At 41.0% G+C, this 25,172-nt stretch overlaps 2 protein-coding genes across 3 annotated transcripts in view; both read left to right on the plus strand.

Annotated features, from left to right (window-relative positions):
* The window catches only part of il17a/f2 (interleukin 17a/f2), a 410,073-nt gene that overhangs the window by 96,952 nt on the left and 287,949 nt on the right, over positions 1-25,172 (plus strand). The window lies entirely within an intron of this gene.
* The window catches only part of dpp7 (dipeptidyl-peptidase 7), a 37,301-nt gene continuing 28,687 nt past the window's right edge, over positions 16,559-25,172 (plus strand). Inside the window, exon 1 of one of the 2 annotated variants that reach the window (XM_062025685.1) lies at positions 16,559-16,738. In XM_062025685.1, coding sequence (XP_061881669.1) covers positions 16,604-16,738 — 135 coding nt within the window. In that variant the 5' untranslated portion in view covers positions 16,559-16,603. Of the gene's footprint in view, positions 16,739-19,107; positions 19,263-25,172 lie in introns of those variants that run through there. The other variant, XM_062025686.1, reaches the window with a different exon arrangement.

Raw genomic sequence — 25,172 nt, forward strand, 5'->3', positions numbered from 1 at the left:
AGTGATATATCTTGTAACGCCGTTAGTGAATGAAGCGTACATTTATAGTTATTTTCTCATATTTCTACACAATAACTATAGTAACACTAGCAAGCAGTAGAGAATATGAAATGATTTTTGGTTCAGAACACGCCCAGAAAACAGTGGAGATGATCATGGACTTCAGGAAAGTCACAGCCCCACCATCCCCCCTCACCCTGATTGACTCTCCCACCCCCGTCCCCATTGTGGACTCCTTCCGTTTCTTGGGCACCACCATCACCCAGGACCTCAAGTGGGAGCTGACCATCAGCTCCCTCATCAAGAAGGCCCAGCAAAGGATGTACTTCCTGCGGCAGCTGAGGAAACTTAAGGTGCCGACCGAGATGCTGGTGCAGTTTTACTCAGCCATCATAGAGTCCATCCTGACCTCCTCCATCACAGTGTGGTTCCCCGGCGCCACAGTCCAGGATAAGAATAGACTGCAGCGCATCGTACGTGCTGCTGAGAAGGTGATTGGCTGCAAGCTCCCATCCCTCCAGGACTTGTTCTCCTCCAGGACCAGGAGTCGTGTGGGTCGGATCACAGCTGACTCTTCTCACCCTGGACACACACTATTCTCCCCTCTCCCCTCAGGCAGGAGACTACGCTCCATCCAGACCCACACCTCCCGCCACCTGAACAGTTTTTTCCCCTCGGCCATCAGGCAAATGAACAATAACTCCTAACAGTAGCTCCTTGAATTCCTTCTAAGTCTATCTGATAGCTCAGTTACAGCTCTTTTTATTACCAAATATGTGTTATATGTGTTTTATGTCGCACGTTTGCACCAAGAAAAATTCCTAGTTTGTGAACCCGTTCTCAAACAATGGCAATAAAACTATTCTGATTCTGATTCTGATTTTGCTTTATTCATTGTTAACATGTTTCTTGCTACTTAATTTGAGATTTCCAGTTAATTTTATCATCTATTATTACACCCAAAAATATGTTTTGTTTTACCCTTTCAATGTCTACTCCGTCGATTTGCATTTGTGTTTGACTTTTTACTGAGATTCAAAGATAGTCTGTTTTTGTCAAACCATCTTTTTAATTTGTTCATTTTTTTCTGTTATTATTTCTATTAGTTTCTGTGTGTCCTCCCTTGAACAAAACACACTGGTGTCATCTACAAATAATTCTAACTTTAAGTCCTTTGTAACTTTACAAATGTCGATCGAATAAAGATTGAACGATTCTGGTCCGAGGCCGGTTCCAGGCAGGCATGTATGAGGGGGCAGTCAGAAATATGAAGGGGGCATCATGTGTACACGCTGCTCCATCATGCGCCAGCACTTTTTTTCTGTGCTAATACAGTAGTAACTTTGCCTTCATGTAATGGTTGTTAGCTACAGTATGGGCCTGATTCACTAAGGTCCAAATGCAAACACCCTAAACAGCGTAAGCAATTTATAAATAAATTTGGTATGGTATGATATCTATAAAATAGCGTGTACCATTAGTGGGCGTGTTGCGTGAGATTTACTAAGACTGCGTTGGCAATTGTAAAGTGGTGGAGACCGCCTTATTTAAATGAGAATTTTGCATGTTCACTAACATCACCACGTAGACACTCTCATTTATTGCACATTCATGTTATCATGCTCCTACCTGTGGCATTTTGCTATGTTTTCAAACAGGCAGGAGACATCTACAACTTTTTATGGGTATTTTAGAAGCAGCCGTGCAGTGCATCTACATTGACACCATTTATTTTTTGTTTTCTTTTTTTTTAAACACTGAAGGTGCATGAGAGACAGGCTGCACTTAGTCCGCTCATAGTTCAATCATTTTTTTTAATATAAGAAATATTTCAATGTTTAATGTTTTAATGAGAATCGTCGTCTTTACGTTGTGTGTCTGTGCAGCACGAGCACTTATACTGCAGCCATGTGTGGAACTGTCAGTTTGCACAATTACTAAATAAAACGCTAAATAGAGCTGGCAAAACAGTGATGAGTGTTGATAAATCACATTGTGTGTGATAAATCACTGTATTTGCATTAACTTCTCCCAGTAGTGTGGGTGTTTTGAGGATCAGCGTATATTTTGCATATTAATGAAGACAGAGACGCAAAATGTATAGCACGCCTGCTCACTGAAGAGACGCAATCCACTTTGCACACGTTAAGTAGATCAGCTTTTCGTGTACTATCTAAATTGCAGCACGTTTTAGTAAATCAGGAGATATGTGTCCAACTCCAACCTGGAGAAGAGGATTCCACTTTTTCAGGCCTCTACCTTCACACCTGTACAACTTAGGTGTCCCACCTGAAGACTACGTTAACCACAATAAGGTGGCAATCTCTCAGTAGGGAAACTAAAACATATAAGTAGCGAAACAATTAAAGTATCGTTCATCCACATTTAATCAACCACCACAACATGTACGTATCTTAACGCGATGGCCTAATTCTTAAACTGAATTTAACCTTTAGTTGGACTTCACACACAATAGTCAAAATTTACAGAATTGAATGGTACAGTAGTCTTAAAATAATACAAAATAAAACATGATTGGATTATTTTTCTAAGAACTTTTAGTCTCGTTTTCAATTTGTCGACACTGGTTTACTGAGGGCTGAGGGGAGTGTGTGTGTCTGTGTGTGTATGTGTGCGGACTCGCGGAGCTTCTGACACAGCGGAGGGACAGAAAAGGGCGAAGATGATATCATATGAGTGTTGTAGCGTGTCCCTTTTTCAACGGTTTTCTACGCTACTGCGGGTAATTTTGTCAACTTGTGATAAATACATTTTGTGGGTATATTAAAAAATTATTTCGGAAATTCTTTACTTAATCCATTCCATAATTTAATTCCATATACTGATTTAAGTGTTGTACGTGCATGCAAATGTTTCAAGTTATATTTTTCTCTGAGGTTCTATTTCTCCTTTTTTGTTGAAAATAATTGTTTTACGTTCTTGGGTAGTAGGTTATAGTTTGCTTTGTGCATAATTTTAGCTGTTTGCAAATTCACTATATCGTGGAATTTCAATATTTTCGTTGAACTAAATGAAGGGTTTGAATGCGCCTGTCAGGGCCGGCCCGTGGCATAGGCCGTATAGGCAAATGCTAAAGGTGCCGTCCATCAGGGGGCGCCACGCCAGTGCCACAAATGTTGAAGGAAAAAAAGAAAAAAAAAAAGTTGGTACTATTATTTCTAAATACATAAAACAATCCCACGTTAATTAAAATGCAAAGTAAAGCCTATTTAATATAACTATTATTTGTTACAACATTACGCGCCCTCTCCCTTCCCGTATCATGACTCTTTTTGGACGTCACCACATAAAAAAAATCAACACAAGATGTCAAAACGGCCAAAACTGTCAGGTGCCCAGGGGAGAAAAGAAGGGGAGAAACGAGAAAAAGACAGAGGTAGCAGGTAGGTAACGTTAGCCTACATGAAATTATTTGTCTGTTACACAATGTGATAGTAACCTGTCTTTTTAGCATTAAGCTAATGTTACATGATTCGGCAATTGCTAATCAATAAATAGCTAGTTCTGTTTTAACGTCGGGTTAATATTGTGGAGGGGGCTAAATTGTTATGGAAAATAATAATGTAACGTTAGGTAATTACAGTACTCCCTGGTGTACAGTAATTTGTAAGTCATTGTAGTTAATGCAATATTAAAAAGCACAAATAGAGAACTCTGTAGGATCCCCTTTTTTTGTAATATAGTTGTTAAAGTCATACTGGTTTAATATCTTGTTTTGTGCAGTGCCTTATTTATATTGTATTTTTAATTTATTTTATGCAACTTGTTGACACGTTTTATTTTGTGTTTATGTATGTAAAAAATATTGTATTTCATATATTCATTTTTTATTTTTTGTATTCATTTATTTATCCATATTTTTTTTTATCTTGTTAACTATTCTGATTGTTAATTTGCTTTCTTTAAGTAAAAAAAAAGGTCAAAGACAAAGCTATTCGGTTTCTTGTGAGTATATACACTTCACTGCCGATGTGGGGGGGCGCCACCTAAAATCTTGCCTAGGGCGCCAGATTGGTTAGGGCGCCTGTTCATGCATTTTGGGTAAATCAAGGTTTATACCATTTTTGTTTTTGTTTGTTTCCTGTTTCCTAAAATAATGCTAAAATTAACCACAATAAATATCCAGATCTGATCTTTGGCCTTCTGCTGACCCCTGTTAACTAATGGCATATACTGTACGATTAACATTCTTGTTTAAATGGTGATTAAAATGAAAATATAAATTTAGTATATACAATGAATTCAATATAATTTAAAATGACTACTTACTTGTAGAGTAACAACGTCTACACGAGAAGTCTATACGAAGGAGCTGCTTTGGATGGGTATTTTGTAGTGGTGGGTTGCGGATTCCCATGAGTAATCACAGTTTTGAGCAATAGAATGATCGTTGATGCACTGACCCCCTTCTCCTCCTTAAAACATCTCGGCTGACGTTGTCATTGTATTATCTATATCAGGGTTGTCAAACTCAAATACAGAGTGGGCCAAAATTTAAAAGTGAACAAAGCCGCGGGCCAAGGTTGAACAAATTAACCTTTTAATAGGGACCCAAACAAGTTATGCATTGAATATTGAACAAGCAAGGCTTATATAACTTTATAGTGACATGCAAAATCGAGTTTCAAATAATAATCATTATTAAAAAATATCAATGGCATATCAAATACAATTTAAATAAAAATTGAATGCCTCTTTTCTATTTTGCAGCCTTCTGAGGTAAATATCAACATTAACTTTTTCCACAGGCTAATAAATTTGAAAATAAAATAACAATGAATAAACCAACCATTCAGGACTTTAAATTGCTCAGTTTGCAACACACTGATCTAATCTGATGTGCCCAAGCCAGGCATCTTTTCTTGGATGCTAATTAATGTCGGGGCTCAGGCTTTGAGCTGAGGCAACCTTCATTATCGAACGTAGGTGTTCATCAGTCTTTAGATCTCGTAGTACACCCGGGCCACAGTCTTGGGGGCGTGCCATAAAGGCACTGCCTTAATTTCACGTCCTCTACGAGCTGTCGTCACGTCCGCTATTCATCCATTTTAATAACGTGCCGGCCCATTCACTTGAAATGTGCGGCTTCTGTATGAATAAAAATGGGAATGCAACGCATACTTGATCAACAGCGATACAGGTTACACTGAGGGTGCCCGTAAAAACAACTTTAACACTGTTAGAAATATACGCCACACTTTGAATCCACACCAAACAAGAATGACAAACACATTCAGGAGAACATCCGCACCGTAATACAACATAAACACAACAGAACAAATACCCAGAACCCTTTGCAGCACTAACTCTTCCGGGACGCTACAATATACACCCCCGCTACCACCACCAACACCCCCCTATCCCCACCTTGTAGCGTCCCGGAAGAGTTAGTGCTGCAAAGGGTTCTGGGTATTTGTTCTGTTGTGTTTATGTTGTGTTACGGTGCGGATGTTCTCCCGAAATGTGTTTGTCATTCTTGTTTGGTGTGGGTTCACAGTGTGGCGTATATTTCTAACAAAACTTAAAGTTGTTTATACGGCCACACTCAGTTTAACCTGTATCGTTGTTGATCAAGTATGCGTTGCATTCACTTGTGTGTGCGTGCAGCAGCCGCACATATTATGTGATTGGGTCAGCACACGTTGGACTGGATGAAAAGCGGATGTGACGATTTTCGGGAGGGGCACTGAAATCTGGGACTCTCCCGGGAGGGTTGCCAATTATGAGAATTAGCAGTGAATGCGGTGTTACCGCGGCACCGTCGCTGTATATAATCGGCGGGCCAGCTCTAGTGTTAATTTGATATTGCCTCAAGGGCCAGGTGAAATTACACGGCGGGCCAAATTTGGCCCGCGGGCCAGAGTTAGACACCCATGATCTATATATATAACTAATAATTTGTTATGTGTTTATTTTGTTTGGAGTTTGAGTTGGATTTGTATTTGGATTTTGTGCACTGCAGAGAACTAGGACTTTTTCAAATGGGGCCATTAGGGTTATTGAAATGATTAAATTTATCAAACTGTATGACTTGTGTCTCTGTTTTAATTCAGATTCATTCGTATGCAGGGACGTGCACATGATTATAGAGGGGCAGGGGCTCAAATTCAGAAAAGGGCAGGAATTTTTTTTTTTGGTCCTTTACACAATATGGAAATTAATGTAAAATTAAATTTGCTAATAGGAAGCTAGCTACTTAGCTGTGTGTCCTTTGTAGGTAAAAGTGATTGCCATTTCTTTTGTGTCAACAAATTATGGTCATAATGAGTTAATTCACATTATCATAGGCTTGGAAGACATGAAAAGCAACAAAACACTGGTTTATTATTAGGCTATTTTTTGTTAAAGATAAGCACTTTAATATTGAACATTGAACAGTGCAACATGAACTTTGAAAAAAAAATACAAAAATAAATACCCAAATGGAAAAAACTTCAATGTGAAAATCTGTCCTTCTTCCCTTAACTTGATGAAAACACCATGAAGTTGTAACTTATGGTCTATCTCACTTAATGCTCAGACTAAACAACTGAAACGCAATACAGGGCCAAAAATATGGACCAGGGGCCAGTAGGCTGTATCCTTTCTTTTTTTGGCATTGGGCTGCAGGCATAATCAACATGAATCAAGTTTAAATACAGATGGCAATATTCCTAACAGATAACCTACATCTTATATCCCCAGAATGCTGAAATTATTATTATTATTAATAATAATAATAATAATTATTATTATTATTATCATTATCATTGTTATTATTATTATTATTGTTATTATTATCATTATTATTATTATTATTTTGTGAACCCACACAGTAATAGCAAAGTCACAATAACCTTATATCTAAAACTCTACTGTGAGAGAAATGTGATCCGCCGTAAACGTGCATTTTATTTTGAAAATTAACCCGGTGTTTTATTTTGTACATTACTTCCTGTCCCGCACGATCCGCTCTGCTCTGTGCGGACTTGATGTGCCGTGCTCAATTGATGCGCCGTGCTCTGACGTCCGGCAAAAACAGAAGCTGACACATTGACTAATAGAATAATACAGCGTTTTTCTGAAATATTACCCATATTAGATGCTGAATAAGTGGACGGCGACTAGACCATAACTCACAGGTTCAAGTTGCTCCACTGTCACGTCTGAGTAACCCTGGCTGCAGCCCGCAGATCGAGGAGGGGCTAAACGCTTAAAGGAAGCGGCAGGCTCAAACAACCCGGTATTACAAGAAAACGTGGAGTTTTTGTACCGCTGTTTTTTTTTACATCCCTGACAGGAATTTATTAATGTTGTTTAAAGAAAAAAAAAACACACACACAGGCAGAGGGCACTTTTTAAGACGAGGCAAAAAAGGGCAGGGGCTCATGCACCCATAGGGCCCTATGTGTGCACGTGCCTGTTCGTATGAGTATATATTAGTTCAGTGTATGCAGGGGCGGATTAAGAAATTTTGGCCCCCTGGGCCTGACATGGTCTTGGCCCCTCAACCCCCCGCGCGTGTGGGCGCACACACACGCACGCACTATGCAAGAAATACTGTATACTGTGAACAGACATGCACACAGGGGCGGATTAAGAAATTTTGGCCCCCTGGGCCTGACATGGTCTTGGCCCCTCAACCCCCCGCGCGTGTGGGCGCACACACACGCACGCACTATGCAAGAAATACTGTATACTGTGAACAGACATGCACACTGTACTGTACAGAAGAGTGCACATACTGCACACACACTATTAGGTATACCACACAGACACTGACAAGCACAGGTTTCACACAGACACAGGGGGAGGGGATAAATGGCCTAAAAATAAACATTTTTGAAAATGATTACGCCCACTTCAGTGATGGTGCATTGGGTCATTTGAGAGATATTATGTATTGGAAGTTGGTAGCTATCATGAAATAAACCCCCCAACCCACCCAAAAAACTAAATCGGACATGATTTTTGCCCCCTTTTCCTCCCTTCTATCATTAAAAATAAAATAATATCTTAGGAAAACACATTGGCATAACGGCAGCTGTGCAGCAAATTGAGGCTCAAAGTCTGTATCTATTTGTGGTTAAGCTTGAGGAGAAGGAGAAAGGTAAAATGATAACATGCATCGGAGAGCACCACAAAGAAAGGTGTAGGCCAGTTCATGGTACAAGGGCTGCATGCAGGTCAAGATAGCCCATTTCCAAGAATGCTATAGTGGCTGGACAGGCACTGGACATGTCCTGAACTCAGTGTCAGACGTGGCTGCCGAATACTTGGATGAAGTGAAGCAGCTGACAGATCTCATGCTGCCCCATCTGAAGACTGTCCTGGCCAGGCAGAGGATGGATGAGGAGACCTTCCCAATGGACCCTGTCAGTGAACAGGCTAGTAACATTGATGGCACCCCTGTGCACAACATTGGGATGGAGAGACAATGTGGCAAGGTGGACTACAAACTGAAGAAGTTGGGCACACTGAACGCAGTCAATAGGTCAATAATTTTACAGAAGAGCCAGGAGCTTCAGAGGTTTCAAGGCAGCAGCACAAGCAAAAAGGGAGGTTGAACTCAACTGGAGTAAATTCATGAAGGCAAAATTCGAGAGTAGGGCAGATGAGAAACAAGAGATGGCTCAAAGAAAGGAGAGTAAGAGACTAGACATGCTGGACACACTGAAATCTTTTGATGGCCCCTTCACGATAGTGGGGAAGTTGAAAAGTTCCTTGTGGATGAAAGTCTGCACAAGAATGCAAAGCTGCAGAGAATGAAGCTTGAGGTTCAGTTTGCCAGAGAAAGCACCAAGCTTCTGCCTAAAGTCAATCCTATCTTCACAATCCAGGTGACACTTCCCAGAAATGGCAAAAGTGCAATTCTCCAAGTCATAATGGATACTTAGAATTTTATGGTGGTGGTAAGTATTCATGAAAACAGGTAGCCTAACATTAGTGAATGGGTGAATTCTGGAAATAACCTAAAAATCTTACACAGTGCACCTTTAAGCAAGGGGTTTCTTTCGTGCTTTCAATTTTGCAAAATCATCCACCACATCATTGAAGTCCAACTCTCTTGTCAGCTCACTCTCAATTGCCATTAGAGATAACGCATTTAATCTTTTCTGAGTCATTCTTGTGCGCAGCTCATTTTTTACTCTTGACAAAAGAGAGAATGAGCGTTCTCCCTCACAGTTACTGACCGGTAGAGTGAGAAAAATCTGTAGCGCAATGTATGTATTAGGAAACGTAGGCTGTAGTCCAAAATGTATTATTGTTTTGAGCAGTCCTGAAGGGGTCCTCTCCTCATCAGTGTTGTTGAGCTGTATAAAAGATTTGAACTGTATAAGCTCCTGTCCAAGACTTTCATTGAGGTCAGATGGGTATGATTCAGTGAGAATCTTGGCCTTGTGAAGGACTGAAGCATTGGACTCTGTATCCAAAGAGAAAAGGACACTGAACAAATTGTTCAGATGTTTGTAGGCCTCCAGACGGTGATTAAGGCTTGAACTCAGTTGATCAATAGAGGCAATAAATGTCTCTATTTGAAACAGTTGCCTTCCCTCAAGCACAACATCTGGGGATGCTGATTCATCAGCAAACTTTTTACGTTTCCTCGTCCGTTCAGCCCTGTAAGATGGGGTGCCACCCAACATGTTTAAGGCTTTCTGCTCAAAATGATCAAATAGATCTCCTTGGGAGAGAACAAAGGTGCGCAGAGATTCCAGCAATCTAACTGCTGTACCAAGGTCCATGTCTGCTTTTTGAAGTTGCAGAGTTGTGGCCTGAAATCTGGACAGAACAGTGTCCCAAAAGCCTGCCATGAAGGCCATCTCAAGTGAATCCAGCTTCCGCACTAGACTGTCAGCTTCAGTTCGTGTGTCTCGTTTCTCTGTGTCATCAGTGGAAATAACCTGTAGTGCTGCTTTTATTTTACTGTAGTTCTGCCACAGTGCTTTGGTAGATTCTGCACGGCAACTCCAACGCGTGTTGGATAAAGCTTTAAGTGTGAGATCTATGTTGGAATTGCCAAATACCCTGTCCCATCGGTGTGTGGATGCAGTTGTGAAGTTGTAAATAGACTGAATCAAGTCAAAATACTTAGAGACTTCATTTCCACATCTGTCAATGCTGTTGACTCCCACCAAATTCAAAGAGTGAGCTGCACATGGAATATAGTGTATTAATGGGTTGCTTTTCTTTAAGTGAGCCTGCAACCCATTATACCTCCCTGACATGTTGCTGGCATTATCATAAGCCTGCCCCCTGCAATTTGACAGCTCTAACCCTAGATTTTCCAACACAGACATGACACAGTTAGCCAAACTTTCACCTGTATGGCTAGTAATGGGCTCAAAACCCACAAAGCGTTCAACAACACTGCCCTCTTTGCTAACAAAACGGAATATGAATGTCAATTGGTCCACATGAGATAAATCTGGGGTTGAATCCACAATGATAGAGTAGTATTTGCTTGCTTGCAGTTCATCTGCTATAGCCTGTTTGGTTTTTGCACCCATCAATTCAATGAATTCCTCACAAATGGTGGAGGACAGATATGAGGTATTACCTCGACCCATCTGCCCAAACTTTCTGATGTGATCCTTTAGAAAGGGATCAAATTCAGCCAGGACCTCCAGAATACCAAGGTAGTTCCCATTGAGAGGAGACCCTAACGATTCATTTTTACCCCTAAATGCAAGGCCCCTTTCTGCAAGGAATTTAATGACTGCAACAACTCTTTGTAACACCTGCCTCCAATAGCTGCTCTCTGCCTGAAACTGTTTGAACAGGTCTGCATCAACTGTGGCACCTTTGGCGCGGTTCAAGACTGCTTGCATGCAGGTTATGTGCTCAGCACTTCGCTCATGTTCACCAAATCTTTCTGAGTGTTTCTAATCACAATAGCCTGTCACAAAAGAATGCGTTTTTGGGGAAAACAGTTTGCATGCAAAGCAGTAAACATTACCAGTAGAGGGAGAGTACATCAGCCACTCTCTTTGTACTCGTTGTCCATTGGGCAAGTGTGAAGTAAAATGTTCATTGTTTAGGCATCGGGTTTTGCCTCCTAGCCCACTGTTCCTCACAGAAGCTGGATAATGGCTGTGACGGTTGTGAAATGATTTTGCACCTCTTTGAATAAGAACTTCCTTCATTGACTCAGTGAGGGTCTCAGCCCATTTAGCGGGATCACTAGGTAGAGTTGTCACTGTAGATGGTGTTGAAGAAAGATTCAGCTCATTTTCTATGCTGTCCAGAGGTGCAGTGACCTCACATTCATCCGAGCAACTGGCTACTGCTGAATTGGTTGAATCATAAGCATCAGAAGCATTTGGTTCAGTGTCTACACTTGTAGTGGTCTCAGGATCTTGGGAGCTACATGCTAGCTCAGGTGCATTGCTAACCTTAGCTGAATTTGCAGTAGCATTTATAGAATTGCTTTCAGCAGATGTCTTTGTACTGAAGAAGCTGGAGATATTTGGAACACTCTCAAGTAAAACTGATTCCTTTTTTTTCTTTTCTTGCTGAATTTTTTTTCTAGCTCCTCCACTTAAACGTTTATGATCCATATTTCCCTTCTTTCTTTGCACATTGGCTCTTTGCCTATCACAACAGATAAACCAACTATGTGTGTGTGTGTGTGTGTGTGTGTGTGTGTGTGTGTGTGTGTGTGTGTGTGTGAGTTTGTTTGTGTGTTTATGATCGGTGCTGCTTCCTTCAAGTGTGTGAGGTGATTTAGAAAACTAGCAACCCAGCATCAACACTCCAAAGCAGAGAATAACAGCTTACTAGCATAGACAATTGAGAGCAGAGAATCAACTGATTCGTCTGATAGACAGCAGGAGAGCAGAGTGGTCAGTGATGATCGAATCAAGAAAATGTCTAAATGGCAAGGGAACAGACTGATTTGTACTGAGGAGAAAGAGAGAGAGAGCCAATTACAGTGAAATATATTCCAAAAGAGCCAAGTGACTAGCTGAAGGCAGGGACAAATGCCTTGGAGTGACCAACAAGAGTGCAAAGTACCAAATGGCAAAATGTGGAAAGACCAACAGGCAGATCTGCTTTTACCTCTTATCTTCACAACCAAAAAGTTGCTAAATGATGTTTTCAGTCGCTAGCCAGGTATGGCCAAAAGACGCGAAATCTAGCGGCAAAGTCGGTCAATCACACTGACAGTGAAACAAATATTTTGAAAAGATAATAATTGTACACCTTTGTGCACTTTAGTCTTCTATCTAAATATTTTCACAAAGGACACCAAGGCAGCTTGCTAGCTATGATGGGAGCAACAATGTCTGATAGACAGCAGGAGAGCAGAGTGGTCAGTGATGATCCAATCAAGAAAATGTCTAAATGGCAAGGGAACAGACTGATTTGTACTGAGGAGAAAGAGAGAGCCAAGTACAGTTAAATATATTCCAGAGCCAAGTGACTAACTGAAGGCAAAGACAACAGCCAGATACCTTAGCAGAGACCAACAAGAATTCAAAGTACCTAATAGCAAGATGGCGAGACCAACACAATAAATTGTATTAGGATTTAATTTATTAACGTTAATCTTAACAGCCAAAAAGTTGCTGAATAATGTTTGTAGTCGCTAGCCAGGTATGCCCAAAACAAGAGTCGCTAAACCTAGCAGCAAAGTTGCTTAATTGCAACACACTCTAGGATTCAGGGGAATTAAGGATAATAAAGATATTAATTGTACAACTTTTTGTACTTTTTTTCTAGTTTTTTGAGTCGCCAGCCATGTATGGCCAAAAGTCGCTAATTGAATGCCAACGTTGCTTAATCGCCAACACACTGGGACTCACTGAAGGACTGACTGAATAAAAAAGATAATTAAGATAATTGTGTACTTTTCTCTTCTGATATTTTCTCTAAGGACCCCAAGCTATCTGCAAGCAGCAATAATGTCTGACAGACAGGAGAGCAGAGTGGTCAGTGATGAATGGCAAGGGAACAGGCTGATTTGTACTGAGGAGAAAGAGAGAGAGAGAGCCAATTACAGTGAAATATATTCCAAAAGAGCCAAGTGACTAGCTGAAGGCAGGGACAAATGCCTTGGAGTGACCAAGAAGAGTGCAAAGTACCAAATGGCAAAATGTGGGAAGACCAACAGGAAGATCTGCTTTTACCACTTATCTTCACAACCAAAAAGTCGCTAAATGATGTTTTTAGTCGCTAGCCAGGTATGGCCAAAAGACGCGAAATCTAGCGGCAAAGTCGGTCAATCACACAGTGAAACAAATAATTTTAAAAAGATAGTAATCGTACAATGTCTTGTACTTTTGTCTTCTTTCTTAATATTTCTCAAAGGACACCAAAATGTCGCTATCTGCAGGCAGCTTGCTAGCTATGATGGCAGCAACAATGTACCTTAGAGTGACTGACCAACAAGAGCTCAAAGTACCTAATGGCAAAATGTGGAGAGACAGACACAATAAATTGCATTAAGATGAAGAGAACTGTTGCTATTATTAATCTTAACATCAACCAGAAAGTCGCTAAATGTCACCAGCCAGGTATGGCCAAAAGTCGCTTAATTGGCCACACACAGTAACAGAGAAACTAACAAAAAAAAGATCATAAAGATAATAGTTGTACAACTGTGTGTACTTTTGTCTTCTTTCTAAATATTTTCCCAAAGGACACCAAAATGTTGCTATCTGCAGGCGGGAGCGTGCCTATGTTCCCCGGGTCCTATGTTCCCCGGGTCCTATGTTCCCCGGTTGTTCCTGGGTCTTTGTATGCGACCGGGGAACTTAGGACCCTTTTTCTAAAAAAGGGTCCTATGTTCCCTGCATTGTATCTGGCGAAATTGCGAAATTGTGCCCTGACCAAAACCATCCCTAAACCTAACCTGTCACAGGGCGTTGTGGAGCACTTTTTTTTGGCGAAATTGTGCCCTGACCAAAACTATCCCTAAACCTAACCTGTCACAGGGCGTTGTGGAGCACTTTTTTGGCGAAATTGTGCCCTGACCAAAACCATCCCTAAACCTAACCTGTCACAGGGCGTGCGGCAGCAGATAGAGCAACTCAAACGCGAACTTCCTTCCTTCGACAACTTAAACGCGTCTCTGTCATGCGTGTCTGCGTGCGTCTTACTTAGTCGCGCATTGGAAGCAGCGGGGAACATAGAACCCTTTTCTGGAAAAAGTGTTGTACGTTCCCCGCAGCGGGGAACATAGAACCCTTTTTTTTAAAAAGGGTCCTTAGTTCCCCGGTAGAGGGGAACATAGGACCCGGGTAACATAGGGACGGGGAACATAGGGATGACCCGCTGCAGGCAGCTTGCTAGCTATGATGGCAGCAACGATGTCTGCCAGACAGGAGAGAGTGGTCAGTGACGATCGAATCGAGAAAATGACAAAATGGGTCAAAGACCAAAAAGTTATTAACTGACAGCAGTGACAAATGTCAGACTGTAAACTTTCTCGAAAGAAAAGGACAAAATTGGAAGATGCTGATAATAACAGCAAAATGGAAAATATAAGAATTTCCAAGTAATGCTCAACTCAAGTGTGTGTGTGTGTGTGTGTGCGCGCGTTAAACTTCTTGTTGAATGATTTCAAATTATCTCTGAGTCTGAACTGAGGGAAAGGAAACCAAATTTTGAGCAGTCTCTCACGAGTTCAAAATACCAAATGAGGAGATTCTAAAAGAACAGACCGGTTTATGAAAGACTTGATGGGGGAGGGGCACAGCTAAGAATACTTGAGTGAGATTCTGTGATCCAAATTCGAGATAGAGCTTTTTGATAATGATAATTTGTCAGAGTAAGGTTGTGTAATCAAAATTTGAGAATGAGCTTTGTCAATCAATCAAGAATATTTGCATTAAGTTCTGTGATCAAAATTCAGAAACAACCTTTAATAATTGATAAAGAATATGTGAGTGAGGTTGTGTGATCCATCCAATTTGAGAATTAGCTTTGATAATAATGATTGAGAGCCTCTGGCCCTCTGTGGATCATGGCCGCGGGGCCAATTTTGCCTGGCCCCTTGGGGCCTCTGTGGGTCGTGGCCGCGGGGCCAAGTTGGCCTGGCCCCTTGGGGCCTCTGACCCTCTATGGATCGGGGCCAAGTTGGCCTGACCCCTCGGGGCCTCTGGCCCTCTATGGATCATGGCCGCGGGGCCAAGTTGGCCTGACCCCTTAGGACCTCAGGCCCTCTGTGGGTCGCGGCCGCGGGGCCAAGTTGACCTGGCCCCTTGGGGCCTCTTACCCTCTATGGATCGTGGCCGCGGGGCCAAGTTGACCTGGCCCCTTGGGGCCTCTGGCCTTCTGTGGCTCGCGGCCGCGGGGCCAAGTTGGCCTGGCCCTTTGGGGCCTCTGGCCTTCTGTGGGTCGTGGCCGCGGGGCCAAGTTGGCCTGGCCCCTTGGGGCCTCTGACCGTCTATGGATCGTGGCCGCGGGGCCAAGTTGACCTGGCCCCCTGGGGCCTCTGACCCTCTATGGATCGTGGCCGCGGGGCCAAGTTGGCCTGGCCCCTTGGGGCCTCTGACCGTCTATGGATCATGGCCGCGGGGCCATGTTGGCCTGGCCCCTTGGGGCCTCTGGCCCTCTGTGGGTCGCGGCCGCGGGGCCAAGTTGACCTGGCCCCTTGGGGCCTCTTACCCTCTATGGATCATGGCCGCGGGGCCAAGTTGGCCTGGCCCCTTGGGGCTTAAGATTATTATTTTTGCAAAAGTAGTTTTGCTTGGGTCGCGGCCGCGGGGCCAAGTTGGCCTGGCCCCTTGGGGCCTCTGGCCCCCTGGGCCTGGGCCCGGTAGGCCCGGTCATTAAAATGATTATGCATACACTGTGTATGCATAATCATTTTGTCATAGAGCTACTGGGGGCTATGTGTGGGTCATAGCGGGCTGTGGGCCCTTAGAATTGTCATTATTATAAGTAATATTTTAATGTATGTATATTGTTTGTAAATGTGTGTCCGTTTTATGGCGCCTGCCTTGGACAACAGTTGAAATTTAGTTATTGTAGCTAATTCTGGCATATTTACTGTGATGCTTTGCTCATATGTTGATCAATATGCATTTTTCTAATCAAATAAGGCTATTCAATTAAATTCAATTCTCACCTTTCCTGCCATCGACGGCCCATTGATTGAAACTTTTATTAGTACATGCACATTCCGTACAATTGACCACTAAATGGTAACACCCGAATACGTTTTTCAACGTGTTTAAGTCGGGGTCCACGTAAATCCATTCATGGTAATCAATTCTTAATGTGTGTGTTTAAAGTGTTTGAAAAATACCTGTGTACAGTGTAGTCTGAATATTGTATTATCGTTAATACAGGTGTGAATACAAAATAATAATAATAATAATAATAATTTGCACTGTATCATAGCTACATGTATGACATTTTCATTAAAACGCGTGAAAATAAGTTTAGTATCTAGAAAATTATGACACTTCATGGCGTCTGTCAATAGATGGCGATGTTGACCGGTTCAAGATGGCGGCCCCGATGAGAACTAAATGCGGCTTCTATGTAGAAGCCGCATGTCTAAGCTTACATTCGCTGCCAAATCTAGTATTTTGTAAATGTCTATGGTAGGAGAGCCTTCACCGGAAGTGTCGTACTATGGAGGTCTTCCATGCCTCAGCTCGTTAAGCGAGAGTTCTGTCGCACTCTGGACATGACTGAAATGAAGTCAATTTTTTTAACCCTAATATTATTTAACTTTTTCTCCACCAAACTTCTTCAAGCCCTGTCACAAAGCCAAGCTCCGGTAACCGAGTTTTATTTGCTATTTAATGTTTGAAAATGACCCACCCCAGCTTTGTCCCTCGTAGCAACAGTTTGGTCGCCTCTTAGCACCGAGGTAGAGTTACAAATGTGTGCTTTGTTATTAAGCATACAAAACGTAAAATGTTATCTGAATTTGGGAAATTAAGAAACAAATATTTGGTTTGTTTGATACTTTTAATTGTTACTACATAACTGCCACATAAACAACCTGAAGACTGAACTAAATACGTTCCATCTGTTGGTTTGTGGATGCTCGATATACAAATATAATCAAATACAATTGCTTGGTTGCCATCACGTGACCTAGAGGCACTTCCGGATTTCAGGAGACGGTCTAGAGTCCAGTTATACTACGGTTAATTTGCCTGCATCACTGCAAATGGGCGTATATTAAAAGGTTTGGATATAAGCAATCAGGAAAACTATTTAAAATGTGATGTGGATTTAAACTCTCTTAAAAATATATATATTTGAAAAATGTAAACCCTTCATCATCACAAATATGTTACTGCTTGGCTCGACCTACCTTCCCTGGACACTCACAATGATTTAAAGTAGAAAAGATTGGATGCATGTAATATTTTTACATCTGAAGGTGCCCACAAATAAGCATTAATCCGTCCATTGTTGGACTTATTTGTGCATCGCTAAGTAAGATATTTGAATGACAAGTGCTGTGCTGCTGTGATTGAGGAGAAAAAGGATACGTTTGTTTGCAGTTGATTTCCTGTGACAAATATTAGTCTCATCTACAATTTTTGTCTGCAGTTGTTTTTATAGTCTGAAGATCAGTTCTGAAGTTTTGTCTCATTATTTAGCTATAGATGTCCCTGTTGTTCAGCAATGTTTGCTAGCGATAATAAGATTCAGTATAGAGGGGTTCGGATTTTTCTACATTATCCACAATGCATTACAATTGGCCATATTAGAAGGCTTCTTTTGTGTCGCGCCCCATTGTTGTTGATCATTCGACTAGCGATACTAATAATGCCGACGACATGTGCAATTGTCAACTGCCACAATCGAGGTAGGAGAGATATTACTAGCTTTTATCGCAATCCTAAGCATATTTCTGGACAAATGAAAGTGACTGAAAAGAAGAGTTAAGGGCGAAGGGGAGCATGGATTGCTAGAATCAACCGAGATGTGACATGCTATAACGACTTTGTGTGTGTTTTTGGATCATTTGATTTCAGGTAATTAAGAAAACTTTGTTAGTAAAAATGAATCTAAAATAAACAACAGCCCCACTTTGCATTACCTTGATGTGCTTGATCTAAGAACTTTGATAGTAGTTGTATTGATAGAAAATAGTACTCACTTCTCTCATCCGGACTGTAGCCTTCGCACATAAAAAAGGGAAGTGACATGAGAACATAATTCTCCCAATTCTGCTTTACAGTCACAGTGTGCTGAGTACATTATATTGGTTATCTGTGATTATCCAGGGTGTCAAACTTTGGTCTGATTATTTATGAGAGTGCATTACTCTAGCCTGGCTGACGAGATGATGTCCACTGAGTTTATAGAGATAAACACAAACGTCACAAACCCATCACAAACAAAGCAGTAATAGCTTTCTAGACTTATAATTTCGAAAGTCCTTCAAGGTGTAAAATGGGCTGGGTTGAAATTGAGTAGTTCAAAAGTCCGGGTATGAGACATCAGGGAAGATGTCTTTGCTGCACTCAGACTTGTCGATCTTATACAGATTCTTGCATCCAATTACGTCTGTTGCTTCTTATAACGACTTATAATGACTCACAGTAATTATCCCTCGTGTCACAGCCGGTGCAATGTTATTTCTCACTGTATAGTTCGGAAATATTACGCATAGCGCTATTGTGAATGATGACGTTAGCCTTTCAATATGGCTTCTGGCAGTGTATTATGGGATACGTTAGCTAAAAATCCGAAGCCCTCTATATGCTGTTGAGCCTATGGGAGATGTATTCATCTTGTTTATTAATACTATTAAGGATATTTTCTTGACGCTTTAATGTGGTCATCATTGTCCAATTAAAAGCCTACTGAAACCCACTACTACCGACCACGCAGTCTGATAGTTTATATATCAATGATGAAATCTTAACATTGCAACACATGCCAATATGGCCGGGTTAACTTATAAAGTGCAATTTTAAATTTCCCGCCACACTTCCGGTTGAAAACGTCTAGATATGATGACGTATGCGCGTGACGTCAACAATTGATACGGAAGTATTGGTACCCCATTGAATACAATACAAAAAAGCTCGGTTTTCATTTCAAAATTCCACAGTATTCTGGACATCTGTGTTGGTGAATCTTTTGCAATTTGTTTAATGAACAATGAAGACTGCAAAGAAGAAAGTTGTAGGTGGGATCGGTGTATTAGCGGCTGGCTGTAGCAACACAACCAGGAGGACTTACTTGGATAGCAGACGCGCTAGCCGACGCTAGCCGCCAACCGCACGGATGATCGGGTGAAGTCCTTCGTCCTCCCGTCGATTGCTGGAACGCAGGTGAGCACGGGTGTTGATGAGCAGATGAGGGCTGGCTGGCGTAGGTGGAGAGATAATGTTTTTATCATAGCTCTGTGAGGTCCCGTTGTTAAGTTAGCTTCAATGGCGTCGTTAGCAACAGCATTGTTAAGCTTTGCCAGGCTGGGAATTATTAACCGTGTAGTTACATGTACATGGTTTAATAGTATTGTTGATCTTCTGTCTATCCTTCCAGTCAGGGATTTATTTATTTAGTTTCTATCTGCATTTGAGCCCGATGCTACCACGTTAGCCCAGTAGCTAAAGAGCTTCGCCAATGTATTTTCGTGGAGATAAAAGTCACTGTGAATGTCCATTTCGCGTTCTCGACTCTCATTTTCAAGAGGATATAGTATCCGAGGTGGTTTAAAATACAAATCCGTGATCCACAATAGAAAAAGGAGAGAGTGTGGAATCCAATGAGCCAGCTTGTACCTAAGTTACGGTCAGAGCGAAAAAAGATATGTCTTGCACTGCATTCTAGTCCTTCACTCTAACGTCCTCATCCACAAATCTTTCATCCTCGCTCAAATTAATGGGGTAATCGTCGCTTTCTCGGTCCGAATCGCTCTAGCTGCATTGAAAACAATGGGAAATTTTGAGGAGTCCTTCCTCTGTTGACGTCACGCTACTTCCGGTACAGGCAAGGCTTTTTTTATCAGCGACCAAAAGTTGCAACTTTATCGTCGATGTTCTCTACTAAATCCTTTCAGCAAAAATATGGCAATATCGCGAAATGATCAAGTATGACACATAGAATGGATCTGCTATCCCCGTTTAAATTAAAAAAAATAATTTCAGTAGGCCTTTAAGCACTTGGCTTTCCTGCACAACAACAACAGAAACTAAGCTTTTACTTTCTGTTGTGAAAATTGACAAGGAAAATACGGTGGATTGGACTAACAATTACAATATTTATTACAAGGACTTAACATAACGTTAGTTTATTTGCACAACCAGGTCTTCGTAGTTATAGTTAGGCATTATGTGACAACCACAAAAGAACACAAACTGATGCGATCTCTTGTCCTTTCTTTACGTTTAGTTTTGCTCTCCAACACTACTAACATAGTAGAGAATAAACTGCATTGCATCAAAGAAAGTTTCTCAAACAAATCAAATATTAAAACAAAACATTTTACAAAGTGATTGCTGCAGACACAGGCATGGTGCAACTGTATTACACAAGATGATGACCCCTGTGTGAAGTTAGCCCCATGGCCTTGTCCAAATCTCTCTAAACAAACAAGAGATGTATCCCAATGGTTTGTGCTAAATCTGTGCTGGTCTGTGCTACAAACATTTTTGTTTGTGCCGTTAACATTTTTTAAGTCATTAATGGGTTTTTTAGGTTATTAATGTGTAATTAATGCGTTATTAACCAGGACTAGACCTTAACTATGTCAAAATCTCCCCCGACCTGTCCCAATCGTTAGTGCTACGTTTGTGCTGGAAACATTTTTGTTTGTGCCACTATGGTTTTTAGGTCATTGTTTTATTTTTGTTGTATTATTAACATGTAATTAATATGTTATTAATCATGACAAGACCCTATCTATGTCAAAATCCCCCACAGTGTTCATTGGTTGTGCAATGTTTGTTCTGGTATGTGCTGCAAAAATATTTGGTCTAACTGTTAATATTTTTTAAAGTTATTAACGTTTTGTGATTCACCTATGTGAAGTTGGCCCTCCTACCTTTTAAGCTGACAACATTCCAAAGCAAGTGCAGTTCCCCTTTAAAAACCGTAACATCACAAAGAAAACGTTTTGCAGCACAAACAATTGGAAAAAGTTTGGGGCGATTTGACTAGGTGGGGGTACCAACTTCACACAGGTGAATCACAGAACCTTCATAACTTAAAAACCGTAACGGTACAAACACGTTTTTTTGCTGCACAAACCAGCACACAGGCAGCACAAATGATTGTGTCAAGTTTGGTGAGGTTTTGACATAGTTAGGGTGTAGTCATAGTTAATAGCACGTTAATTACACAAGATTTTTGCAGCACAAACCAGCATAGCACACAAAAATCAGACACATTTGGGGGAGAGGCTGTCCTTGAATATTGAAACGTTAATAACTTAAAAACTAAAATAGTTCGGCCAACATTTTTTGTAAGTTTGGGATGATTTGGACAAGGTGGGGAGGCTGGATGACATCACAAGTCAGAAAATGTACTTTAGAATAACTTAAAAACTAACGGCACAAAGTAACATTTCTGTAGCACAAACGATTGGGATAATTTTGGTGAGAAGGCGACAAGGTGGGGGGGGGGGCTACTTCACACCAATTGTTACTCCCTCCGAGGTCTTAATCCAGGCTCAAGTTGTTCGTTTTTCTCACACAGACATTTATTTCAGCCACGCCTTTTTGTTAATAACGATGCCAAAACCATGCCAAAATAATGCCAAAATAATGCCGTCAGAACTAATAAATAACAAAAACAGAACTTACAATTAGTCTGACATCAAATAAAAGAAAACACATTGATTTCATATACATTATCAGAAAGCATCATACCTTATTGGCCTCACAAACTCAGAGGGAATAAAGTTTCTTTTGAAGCCGAGACTCTATTAACCTCTTCCATCAAATGCTTGCTGTCTCATGCTGCTTCCCTTATTCCGTCACATATTAATTGTCCCCCTAACAATGTGACCAAACCGGAACAAAAAATATGTTCCTCTCCAATTTACATGGGTTTTAACAGAAATAAAGTTAACATATGAAATTAATTAATTGTATATGAAATTACCAAAGAAAATACATTTTTAATCACATTATATGTAAATATGAAAGTATATTTATACATTGTATTTATTTACTCTAACCAACTATGAAATTATATAACATATGTATACAATGTGCTTCTGTCAGCAGCTACACCAATGATGACTGTTTTTTTAAAGAGCCCTTTTCTTTCACTTTCGTTTTTTCCCTGACTTTATTATCTTTATGACCCACTTCTTTCGGGACTCTATAAAAGCTCTTTCCTATCTCTCTGTATTTTCTGCTCAAAATCTAAACTCACTCTCACTTGTTTTAATGCTACGCTCAAGCTGGTTGACCCATCATGTGAATTAAGCGCAAAGAAGTAAAACGGATGAGACGTCATATGCAACCCAGCAATAACAATTTTTGTCAACAAATTACATAGTGCACAGTGGAACACTTGATTATTTGGGGATCCATCCATCTATCCATCCATTTTCTACCGCTTGTCACCTTCATGGTCGCGCGGGGTACTGGAGCCTCTCTCAGCTGCATTCCGGCAGAAGGCGGGGTACACCCTGGACAAGTCGCCACTTCATCGCAGGGCCAACACAGATAGACAGACAACATGGATGTTAACCGAAATTGTACATACCGTATTTTTCGGACTAAGTCGCTCCGGAGTATACGTCGCACCGGCCGAAAATGCACAAAAAAGAAGGAAAACAACATATATACGTCGCACTGGAGTATAAGTAGCATTTTTGGGGGAAATTTATTTGATAAAATCCAACACCAAGAATAGACATTTGAAAGGCAATTTAAAATAGATAAAGAATAGTGAACAACAGGCTGAATAAGTGTACGCCATATGACGCACAAATAACCAACTGAGAACGTGCCTTGTATGTTAACGCAACACATCATGGCAAGAGTCATTCAAATAACTATAACATATAGAACATGCTATACGTTTACCAAACAATCTGTCACTTCCGATCGCTAAATCCGATGAAATCTTCCTCCCCGGTGTCGCCTCTGGTATGCGCCGTTTCCTTTCTGTCTGCTGCTCGATCGCCGTTTTCTGCTGCATATTTCACTACGTCCGGCTTGTAATCTGCAGTATATGATTTCCTTTTCGGTGCCATTTTAGTTCAGCTCTTCTTAGTTTTTATAAGTTACCGCCAATGTTGAAATAATCAATTTTAATAGCTACGGATGATGATCAGTTAGCATCCCATGACCCACAATGCACTTCTGCCACAATGCACAATGCACTTCTACCATGACCCGCCCCCGCCGAATTCTTATTGGTTGACGTTTGTGACGATTGCGGATATTTGCTTCGTCTCTTACGAGAATGAGATAAATAATAATATCTGATATTTTACGGTAATGTGTTAATAATTTCACACATAACTCGCTCCGGAGTATATGGCGCACCCCCGGCCAAATTTTGAAAAAAACTGCGATTTATAATCCGAAAAATACGGTACATTACTTGTACTCTGCCCAAGCATCGCAATTCTAGTTTTAGACATTCTTGATACTTTTGTTTTATTCATTAAAAAAATGAAATTCACGAGTATCAATAAAAAGTAGCATACATTTCTATACAGTGATTAATACAGTGCCAATAGGGAATTACACGCAACGACTCCAAAAGCTTTAAAGACAAAAATAATTAAAAAACAAACACCATTAAACATGAATGTTACTAATTAAAAACGCTTCAATTGCAGAAACTACATGAACAAAAACAATATTGAACAACAAAGTTGTGATTGTGCTATAGTTACTGCTATTAGCACTATGGCAACAAAACCTTGTCACCATTTACCAACTAGACGTGCAGCACCGTTGATTAATTATATACGCATTCTATTACATTAAAGGCCTACTGAAACCCACTACTACCGACCACGCAGTCTGATAGTTTATATATCAATGATGAAATCTTAACATTGCAACACATACCAATACGGCCGGGTTAACTTATAAATTTCAATTTTAAATTGCCCGCCACACTTCCTGTTGAAAACGTCTAGATATGATGACGTATGTGCATGATGGAATCAGTTGATGCGGAAGTATTGGTACCCCATTGAATACAATACAAAAAGCTCTGTTTTCATCTCAAAATTCCACAGTATTCTGGACATCTGTGTTGGTGAATCTTTTGCAATTTGTCTAATGAACAATGAAGACTGCAAAGAAGAAAGTTGTAGGTGGGATCGGTGTATTAGCGGCTGGCTGTAGCAACACAACCAGGAGGACTTTGACTTGGATAGTAGATGCGCTAGCCGACGCTAGCCGCCGACCGCACGGATGATCGGGTGAAGTCCTTCGTCCTTCCGTCGGTCGCTGGAACGCAGGTGAGCACGGGTGTTGATGAGCAGATGAGGGCTGGCTGGCGTAGGTGGAGCGCTTATGTTTTTATCTTAGCTCTGTGAGGTCCCGTTGCTAAGTTAGCTTCAATGCGTCGTTAGCAACAGCATTGTTAAGCTTCGCCAAGCTGGAAAGCATTAACCGTGTATTTACAGGTCCATGGTTTAATAGTATTGTTGATTTTCTGTCTATTCTTCCAGTACAGGGGTTTATTTCTTTTGTTTCTATCTGCATTTAAGCACGATGCTATCACGTTAGCTCCGTAGCTAAAGTGTTTCACTGATGTATTGTCGTGGAGATAAAAGTCACTGTGAATGTCTATTTCACGTTCTCAACTCTCATTTTCAAGAGGATATACTATCCGAGGTGGTTTAAATACAAATCTGTGATCCACAATAGAAAAAGGAGAAAGTGTGGAATCCAATGAGCCAGCTTGTACTTAAGTTACGGTCAGAGCGAAAAAAGATGCGTCCTGCAGTGCACTCTAATCCTTCACTCTCACTTTCCTCATCCACAAATCTTTCATCCTGGCTCAAATTAATGGGGTAATCGTCGCTTTCTCGGTCCGAATCGCTCTCGCTGCATTGTAAACAATGGGGAAATGTGAGGAGCCCTTCAGCCTGTGACGTCACGCTACTTCCGGTACAGGCAAGGCTTTTTTTATCAGCGACCAAAAGTTGCGAACTTTATCGTCGATGTTCTCTACTAAATCCTTTCAGCAAAAATATGGCAATATCGCAAAATGATCAAGTATGACACATAGAATGGATCTGCTATCCCCGTTTAAAT

The sequence above is a fragment of the Entelurus aequoreus genome, linkage group LG17 (genome assembly GCF_033978785.1).
Source record: "Entelurus aequoreus isolate RoL-2023_Sb linkage group LG17, RoL_Eaeq_v1.1, whole genome shotgun sequence".
NCBI lineage: Eukaryota > Metazoa > Chordata > Actinopteri > Syngnathiformes > Syngnathidae > Entelurus > Entelurus aequoreus.